At 39.8% G+C, this 8,835-nt stretch overlaps 2 protein-coding genes across 2 annotated transcripts in view; both read right to left on the reverse strand.

Moving 5' to 3' along the window:
* Positions 1-1,051: 1,051 nt before the first annotated feature.
* Positions 1,052-4,428, reverse strand: CFAP107 (cilia and flagella associated protein 107). The gene is made up of 4 exons (XM_085314459.1): positions 4,330-4,428; positions 3,036-3,149; positions 1,970-2,147; positions 1,052-1,317 (listed from the first exon to the last, which is right to left on the reverse strand). The coding sequence occupies exons 1-4, from the start codon at positions 4,426-4,428 to the stop codon at positions 1,052-1,054; spliced, it is 657 nt and encodes a 218-aa protein (XP_085170585.1).
* A 469-nt stretch (positions 4,429-4,897) lies between these two features.
* Positions 4,898-8,835, reverse strand: part of LOC146590523 (arylacetamide deacetylase-like 4) — a 6,098-nt gene continuing 2,160 nt past the window's right edge. The window contains exons 2-5 of the mRNA XM_085314460.1: positions 8,500-8,634; positions 6,868-7,084; positions 6,602-6,665; positions 4,898-5,925 (exon numbers count right to left, since the gene is read on the reverse strand). Coding sequence (XP_085170586.1) covers positions 5,148-5,925; positions 6,602-6,665; positions 6,868-7,084; positions 8,500-8,634 — 1,194 coding nt within the window. The 3' untranslated portion in view covers positions 4,898-5,147. The remainder of the gene's footprint in view (positions 5,926-6,601; positions 6,666-6,867; positions 7,085-8,499; positions 8,635-8,835) is intronic.

An 8,835-nucleotide genomic window follows, 5' to 3' on the forward strand; every position in this document is an offset into this window, starting at 1 on the left:
GCAAAAGCAAAGTTAAATTACAGTGACTGAAATGTAGTTCTGTGCAGAGATAGAACTCTGTACTGACCATGGCCAGAGGTTTAGCCATGCCAAGACTAAAGAATATGCTTTAAAGCTTTTGCCTAAAAATAATTATATTATTGCCAGTCTTGATCCAAATTGATGAAGAGATAAATATGCATTGAAGTAATTGGAGTAATTGCAGATTTGATTCATGTAAGCCTTTAACTTGCTGCAGATTTGCTGGTGAGCCTCGGACCCATAGCAGCTGAAACTTAAATATCGCCTCAGGACCAAATGTGATGTAAATGCAAAACCTGCACACCAGTGCAGTAAGAATTTGGTCTTCTGTCAGCACTTGGTGTATAGGTCATTCACAGGTTTTCTGATAATTAAATAATATATCAGAGTGGCCTATCCACCAACATAAAGGTCACCTACTGCTATTTGCTCATGGTTTACTGTTTGGTAATGCAGGGCCAACTAATGTAGTTCACTTTGCAGCTTATCTACCATTAAGTACCTTTGGTAAGTAAAACCAAGGACACATGAAGGTTTGCTTGCTTACTGCATTGGGAGAAACCTTCGTTCACCTTGTGCTTAGATAGCCAGCCCTTTCACATGCTTACTTTACTCTTAGATGTTTCAGACATATAGAATAACACAAATTTCTTTTCTCCTCCTATTTAAAGAAACACTAGCAAGCTGTATAAAAATGAAATAGCAGCTAAGGACAAAGTAATTAAGAGATTTTTATCCTTTTACGATCATTCCAACTCTGTATTTTTTTTTTTTTTACTACAACTATTTACTGATTAGGGACTGAAAGATGAAATTTTTTTTGGTAATTTAACATTTTCTGTTGAAGAAACATTCGCAGCCAGCTGCAGTTTAGACTGTAACCCAGCAGCTTCTTTTAACTAGTCAGATGTTCACCTATATAACCTAATTCCCATTCCTTCCACATGGATCAGATCACTCTTAAGTATATGAGGAACAAGCTGTATTTAAGTAGCACTTGAGATCACCATAAGCAGTTTACACAGATGCATCACTTTGTTGTATCTCTAGCCAGCTGGCCTAGGACTTGCAGGTATTTCTGAGCMCCTGCATAGTCCAGGATTGTACTAACATTATGGGGAAGATGTCCCTGGCTGGAAGAAAAGTCCTGAGTTAYAGCTGGTTGTCGACAAGTAGCAAAAGCAGAAGAAGGTGGTTTTTCATAGGAAACAGTGTAGACACTGTTCATCACTCCAGCTTCCTTCTTGTGCCATTTTTTTGTTAGCTGCTCAAGAAGGCCATAGTTGGTGGGGGGTTCTGAAACAAGAAATGATTAAATATTATAAAAGATAGAATTAAATTGATGAGTATTTTTACTCCACATGTTCTTAGAGAGCATTTGTCCTAGTTTGACAATGAGTTAAGGACAAAACAGAGATTTTTTGCTCTCAGAGATTGTGTGCCTACCCTTTGGCTGGAAAATCACTGTTAGATATCAATAGGATATCAGTAATGATACAAATGTAAGCAGTCCTGATTCCTCATATTCTCTTTGGCATGTATGAAAAAAAATTAGTAGTCCTTTACACATCACTTAAATTCAGAGAAATAATAATAACAATCAGTGACTGTTCCAGTTTACTGTGGAAAAAAAAATCAACTTTAAGAAATCTGAAAAATTATGAGCTAAATTCTCCTCTCAGTTACACCTCACAACTCTCCTTGCTTTTGGCTGGGTTTGCATTATTGATTGCATAGAGGAGAGAAGTTATCCACTGTTATATAGATAACATTTCCACTTTTGCAAGCAGAAAAATAAGCTACTGAATAGGTAGGAAAGTAGTTAAAAGATCTGCAAAGATCTGGTTCAGAACAAATGTTAAAATTGAAGGTGGTTCATGGCTCTTAGCCTATACATGGACCACTACACAGTGTTCCATTGCTTTGACTTAATAATACCGAAAGCTACCAAGAGTGGGGAAATCTGATTTCTCAGGAATCCAGGCCAACTTGTGTCCATTCCATCTGCGAAGGGGAGGCAGCAGAGTGTTATGACCATGTCTATTGTAGTTATCATCATACTCTGATACTAAATTTCGGCTGCGTGATTCCTCATGATGTGTGAAGAAATGCTGCTTTTGGAGCCCCTGAAATGAGATGCATATGAAACCATGCTATTTGTCTCTGTGCGTAGCATTCAGATASTTTAGCGTGCTTTTAAGTTGGATTGTGCCATCAGTGATGCCACAACAATTTGTGAATACTTACATTAYTTACTTATAATGTAATCCTCAAGGCATTTACCTTTAAAATAAGGTGAATTTCCAGTCAAGTTAAGCAACTATGTCTGTATGTCATGAGACATATTTATYTGATTTGAATGTATACATCATGCATATGCAGGTGCATTTAAGTCTGCAATTGAAAAGCTGATCATGTYGTGCTTCTAAAACATTTTTGTTCATTACCATTGCGTATACTTTCTAACTGTCTGTCAGGAGGGAATGATCAGAATATTTGGGAATGCAGGTGCACCTCAAAGGAAGGGTTATTCAAGCAGATGATGCTTGTGGGAAGAATATTATTCTGAAAAATCTGGGACTCATTTACGTGCACTTCATGCCTGTGAATCAGAGGTGCCCTAATGAAAATAATCCTCTTTTGCTAGCAAGCTCCTGGTAAGCCCACAGAATGTCCTGAGAACACCCATACACCCATCACCACCACCACCACCACCCTCTGTAGTAACAAGATGATTTTCTTCATGCGCACTGATCGCCCTAAGGAGGAGATACTGGGAAGCAACCAGAGTACCATAGGGTATATGCTGTTTCTCTAACTCTGAAAGGGATCCTACCTTGATCTCCCATATGGCCTAACTCTGGATAGTCTAGACCAGCCGCTGAGGTGCGGTGCCTTCTTTTACGCACATGCTTATTTAAGAATACAAAATCGGATTTAAGTATTAGTCATAATTCATTGCTGTTTGGAGTGCTGGCTTACACAACCTTCCATATGAAATTTCTTTTACATACCTCAAGTCTCTTCATAAAGGTTCTCCTTGATGTTTGGTCTGGTTTGTGATCCAGGAAGTAAATGAAGTCTGTTCTATATGTGCTGTTGCTGGGTTTCTCACTAACTTTTATAAACTAGAAAGATATATGACACTCAGTATAGCTAAGACAATCTGATCATTTTAAAAGTCTGTTCTAGTGCTTTCTTCATTTATGTATTTAAAAAGCACTTACTTGAAAATAAGACTGTGCTGCATACTTTTTCTCAAATGATAAAGTCAGCTAGTATAATCAGCCATTGTAAAATTCTGGATTGATTCTTTGTTATAAGTTGCCATACAGCCCTTGAAAAATCATTCGTGGTTTGGTATCACATCCTTTCACTTGCAGTGTAAGCTGGTGCCTGAAAAGGTTAAATGGGCCCATTTTCCTCTCTTTGTCACTAGATCTACTGTCTGCCACAGCAGGCAAATCCCTGCAATATAGTGTCTAGCATTTTGCCCCAACTCAGTTGAAAGAATGCTAAGAAATGGGATGTCTTCTGTGGAAGACCATTCCTCTACTTACTTCTTCAGTATAAATAAGAACCACTTTTCTGTTTCTTAYTTAATCCTCATTTATAACTTAATGGAATACTTTAAGGATTCCTTTTTTCTACATGATGTTTACACCCTTAAGCTATCTTTATTTGCTGTGATCACATCATATCTCATAAATGTCAGGCAAAAAAGAAAAGATCTAAAGGAAGTAGTTTTAGTGGAGCCAGGAGGAATTGTCCTAATAGGGCCGCTATTGAAGCCAGCTGGCATGTTTTAATAAAAATGTGTAATGATAAAATTTTGCTCAGTTGTAAGGACGTACAGTCTATACAGCCAGTCTGCTAAAAAAAAGATTCTGTGAAATCAGCATCTGAATTATTAAAGATACAGTTAATGTGAGTAATCATTTATGGAAGGGCTAATGAAGCCTTGGTTGTGTAGTAGTGATACATATTCTTAAGCAACTGTTGTATAGCACTGTGAGGTGAATGCTATAAAAAATGCCCTAGCATTTTAATTGGCCAGTGTTACATCCAGTGTGAACCACACATTATACCGTATGCTTAGGCATTGCTTGTGTCCTGGCTTAGGGAGAAGAAGGTCGGGTCATAACAAAATGAATGAATGCAAGCCAGCTGAGATGCTCATCCTTCTTCCTTTCATTACTCTTCTGAGATGAGCCTCCACTCTGACTTAAAGTGCAGCAGTAAACTGTCTCCAGAGCATTGGTTCTGACCCACTCTATTSCTTTTCTCATTTTTCTTTCCTGATCTTACCCTTTTCCTCTCTTCCAACCAGTTTCCAATCAGAACTTTAGTAGAGTATTTGGGTTCAATCTTCCACCAGTCCTGTCCATCTATTTGCGGTGCAGTCATACTTSTTTGTCTCACCAGGAATACCCTCCTTGTGAGTATAATCACAGTCCTTCCAGTTCTAGAAGTGAAAGATAACTCAGTAGTTCAGCACTAAAAAAAGCAGAAAGGCTCCACCTCCACCAGTTGCATGATCAGAAACGTAGGTGACTTGTGGAACCACTTTGGCTTAGAACCATTCGTGTTTGGTATCTCCACGGTGACTGTCAATTCATTAACCACATTCTAGGCGTATTTATTTGATGGTATTTCCTGTTGAGCAAAACAGTGGCTCCTAATTCACCACAGTCAGCTGGAGTTTTTTCTCTATTAGAGTTTGCAGTCAGAGCATAAAGTATGTTTCAAAACATTGTGATATAAGTGACATGTACATTTACACCAGCACACCGCACATACCTGCAGAATACGCACAATCTCTCTTCACAGACAGACAAAGACRCATTTTACTTGAAACAACGTGGGCAATTCAGGATGTCAGTTCAAAATAATGTTCTTATTTATTGACATAGCTAAAGATAAGGGCTTTCAGCCTGTTACAAAGCATGTATAAGAAAAGTTTGCATTCTCAGTGCTCCAACTAACAACTGGAGTAAGATTCACAGAGCTTTGTTTATCATTGTTAATGGCTGCCCTAGATTGACTACCCATCACTTGATACTAAATATCCTAAAAAAATATTTTCCTAGGTTGAGGCATTAATAGACTCCTGGAATGTAAGACGCCTAGTATAAGCCTTTTATGAAGTTAACGATGCTGTCCAGTCCCCTTTTCCCAGCTGGAAACGAAAAACCACCGTAATCATGTAGGCTTATGATTCCATGGAACCCATCCTCAATGTGGTACCAGGTCACTGGAACACCATTGTCCTCCAGTCTCTTCTTGTACAGCAAACCGTCATCTCTCAGCACATCATACTCGCACGTCAAGATGAAAGACTCGGGCTGCTGGTGAACAACAGCATCTTCAGCTAACAGCGGGCACAGGTTGGGCTCACAGAATCTTTTCACTGCCTCATAAACTTCAGCTATGCAATCCGTGGGCACAAGCGGCTTGACACCTCTGACCTTAAACTGTTCAGGAATGTTATCTGGACTCACCCACTTCCTATACTTCAACCTAATATCTGCAGGAATATGAGAGCCTTCCAAGACCTCTTCCACATGTGATGCATCCCCATTTAGGTACTGCAAAGCAAAGAAAGCAGCGCGTTCTCGGAAGAGCAGAGGGACTCCCCGATTTTGCTGATAGGACGGTAGATTGAAGTCCAGTGCCTGAAGGCCTGGGTAGATCAAGATCTGAGCCCGTAGTTTTGGGAGGTCTGGTCTGCTTGCGAGGGTCTGGCTGACGGCAGCTGCCAGATTGCCCCCAGCGCTGTCCCCGCTGACAATTATACGGGCAGGATCCACCCCATAGTGCTCTATATTCTTCATAAAGTGGACGGTAGCATTAAGACAGTCTTCATATGCAGCAGGATATTTGTGCTCAGGAGCTAAACGGTACCTAGTACACAGAAGGAGACAGCAACAGAAAGAGAAGGAATGACAAYGGTATTAATTAGAAAATAGCATCTTACAGTGACTTGCAGCTCTATTCTTTYGGTTTTTTTCCCTCCAGCTGAGAATACTTATTATCTTGTAAGTAGGCATTTCCCAGTTATTCATCACAGATAATCTCTAGTTTGCATGTTCAATCACAAGGACTCAGTACAGTAAAATTGTCATCTGATTAAGAAACTGAATGAGCCTTTGTAAACCATTTTGGTTTTTTTGTAACGAAAACTGCCTGTGTCTTCTTGACTAAATAATTTAATCATTTTGCTCCTCTGCTTCTCATGCAAAATAGGAGTAAAACTGCCTGTTTTCTCTYTTCTGCCATAAATACAAGGTTTTGGAGCATCTTATTATGTGTTCTTATGATCAGCGCAAGGAACCATGTTCTACTTTAGTTTTCTTTAGCTTTCGTATATTTTCTTACTGCACCAAATATTGTCATTCAGGTCTTTTCTGATTGTATCAGCGAATGAACACTTAAGCTGTATTTGTTTTTTTATGGGCTTTATCTGCAAGAAAGAACATCTCCAAAACCAGTGCATGGTTCTCCAAAACCAGTGCATGTCTACTCTGGTGGCATCACACCAACAATCTCCAAACAAAAGAATTGGATAGCATTCACTTACTCAACAGATACAACTACCGATTCACTTTCTCTGGATATGTAGCGGCATACTTTTTCATAGGTATCTGGAAAAGAAATGTTTTCATTATTTCTTTGCTACAGCACTAATTTTTCAGGCAGTGAAGAAGTGTTAATTTCCAGAAGTCTATGTATGTGTCCTCAGACCTTCTCCCAAATCACAGCCTGAAAACATCCACTTATTTAAATTTTATGAAAAGATGAAAATGTTCTTTTATGTTACTATAATTCCTCCAGCAAATATCTTACCAAGACTTCCAAATACCCAGCCTCCTCCATGAAAGAAGATGATACCTCTCCTTCGCCCATCAAATGGAGCTTTAGGCTGATAAACTCTAACAGGTACTTTCTTAAACTGCAGATCCTGGATAAAGAGCTTTGGATCCAGTGCTAGTCTCCTTCCCCTTCGCATATATCGGCCAAAAGTGATTTGACTGCAAATTCCAGTCTTCTCCAAGATCTTCCCCTGTTTAAAATAAGACAAATGAAGGCTTCTTTAAAAGATTTGTTTTAGCTAAGGTATAAAAACTTTGCACTGTACATACACTGTACTTGAGCTTATGAAGGGAAGAAAATGATGGTAATACTGTAAAACATTAGTACAATACAATAAAATACCATAGTAATGGCACAGGAGAAGTCAGACTAACCACCCTGAAGACTGTTCATAGAAAAGCACAATGGCTGTGCAGACATCTCCTAAACACAGTCTGAATGGCTTCCTGTATGCTAAATACTGATAGGAGATTTCATTCTAGCAGGTTGTTTAGTCCTTGCTTTTTTCTTGCTTTCCCTTCATAAACTCATGAAAACAGTAAGGAAAAGTAACCATGCAGGAAAGTGAAAGATCCCAGGATAGATACAGAAAACTCTATTTGTTCTCAGGCTGCCTGCATTAGTTGTGTCAAAGAGGAGAGACTGCTACCATGTATCATGTTAGCAATCACTCGAGTCTTACAGACCATCTTCTGAAGAAAGATTGAAAAATCTAGGCTGGACATATAGCAATTTAATCCCTGGTGTCTGATAAAAACAAATAATTCTTCTCTAGCCCCTTAGCTAGGGAAATTTTCCCAAGCTCTCACTTCCTACAGACATTAAAAGAAACTATTTTATTATTCAAATCCAGTGTCATTTTAATATCACATTAGAAATTTTATATAGACCATCTAAATTGGCGGTGTTGGATTATAAATTTTAATTGTCAGCATCGTCTGGCACACCATTTTGCTCATACTTGTTTCGTTTGTAGCTGATAACAACAGTGAAATGGTGTATATCATTCTCATGTACATCCTCAGAAACTTTTGTAGTTCTTTATTGCATAAGCTAATACTCCAGAATTAGTAGACCACAAAACTCAGTGGATTTGCAGATCTTTAGTGCTGAGTCCTGTTCTGCAAGTTAGTTGCTGCTTTTTATTTGCACAATAACTGTAGATTTACTGAGGAAGATCAGGAAGCTTCCTTTCCCAGTGCTCTTGTAATGATCTTACAAATCTGAATATAAATCTGATGTAATAAGTGAAGAAACAAGAAGGAGGTGGCGACCAGTTGAAATAATGGGCTCACACGAATAAACTATTGCAGTTCATCTGTGTTCAGTTACTAAACAAGATCCTAATCTTAAATGCCTAATGAGAACCTGTCTTTATCCATTCCCTTATGGGCCTCTAAGTGCGATTAAGGTGACCTGGTAGGTTTGAGAGTAAATTTAGAGAGGATGCAAATAGTGTAAGAAACAGCATGCAGGAAAACAGGGCCTGTTTGTGCAGCGAAGGGGATGTTGTGGATGTTGTGTGAGGAGAAGAAAGTAAAACATTTTTTAAATTAAAATTTAACAGCAAGCGACAGTAGCAGGAGGAGTTAGGAGTGCTCTTACGCAGCTTGTGCAACGCTGTAAAAGCGAGGCAGGGATTAAGTAAAGCCTCCCTAACCAGATTTTCGTTCCGTAAATGTCAGCGGGTGGCCGGAGCGGTTGAAGGGCTGCAGCTTTCCTTGTGCAAGGTGACTGAGCCTAGAGCTGAGGGCAGTTAACGAACAAAATGCATCAGCTTAACCCCGGCGCGGAGATTCCAGTGAACGCTGCCGCCTGCTCGCCCCCGGGAACCAGCCCTAACGTGCCGCTTTTCCGCGTGGAACGGGTGGTGCCCGAGGCGGGCGCGGCGCCTTCCCCGCCTCCCTCCCCGGCGGCGGCGGCGGCGAGCGCGGACGGCGC

Source organism: Rhea americana, unplaced genomic scaffold (assembly GCF_003343005.1).
Source record: "Rhea americana isolate MKP2758 unplaced genomic scaffold, rheAme1 scaffold_404, whole genome shotgun sequence".
NCBI lineage: Eukaryota > Metazoa > Chordata > Aves > Rheiformes > Rheidae > Rhea > Rhea americana.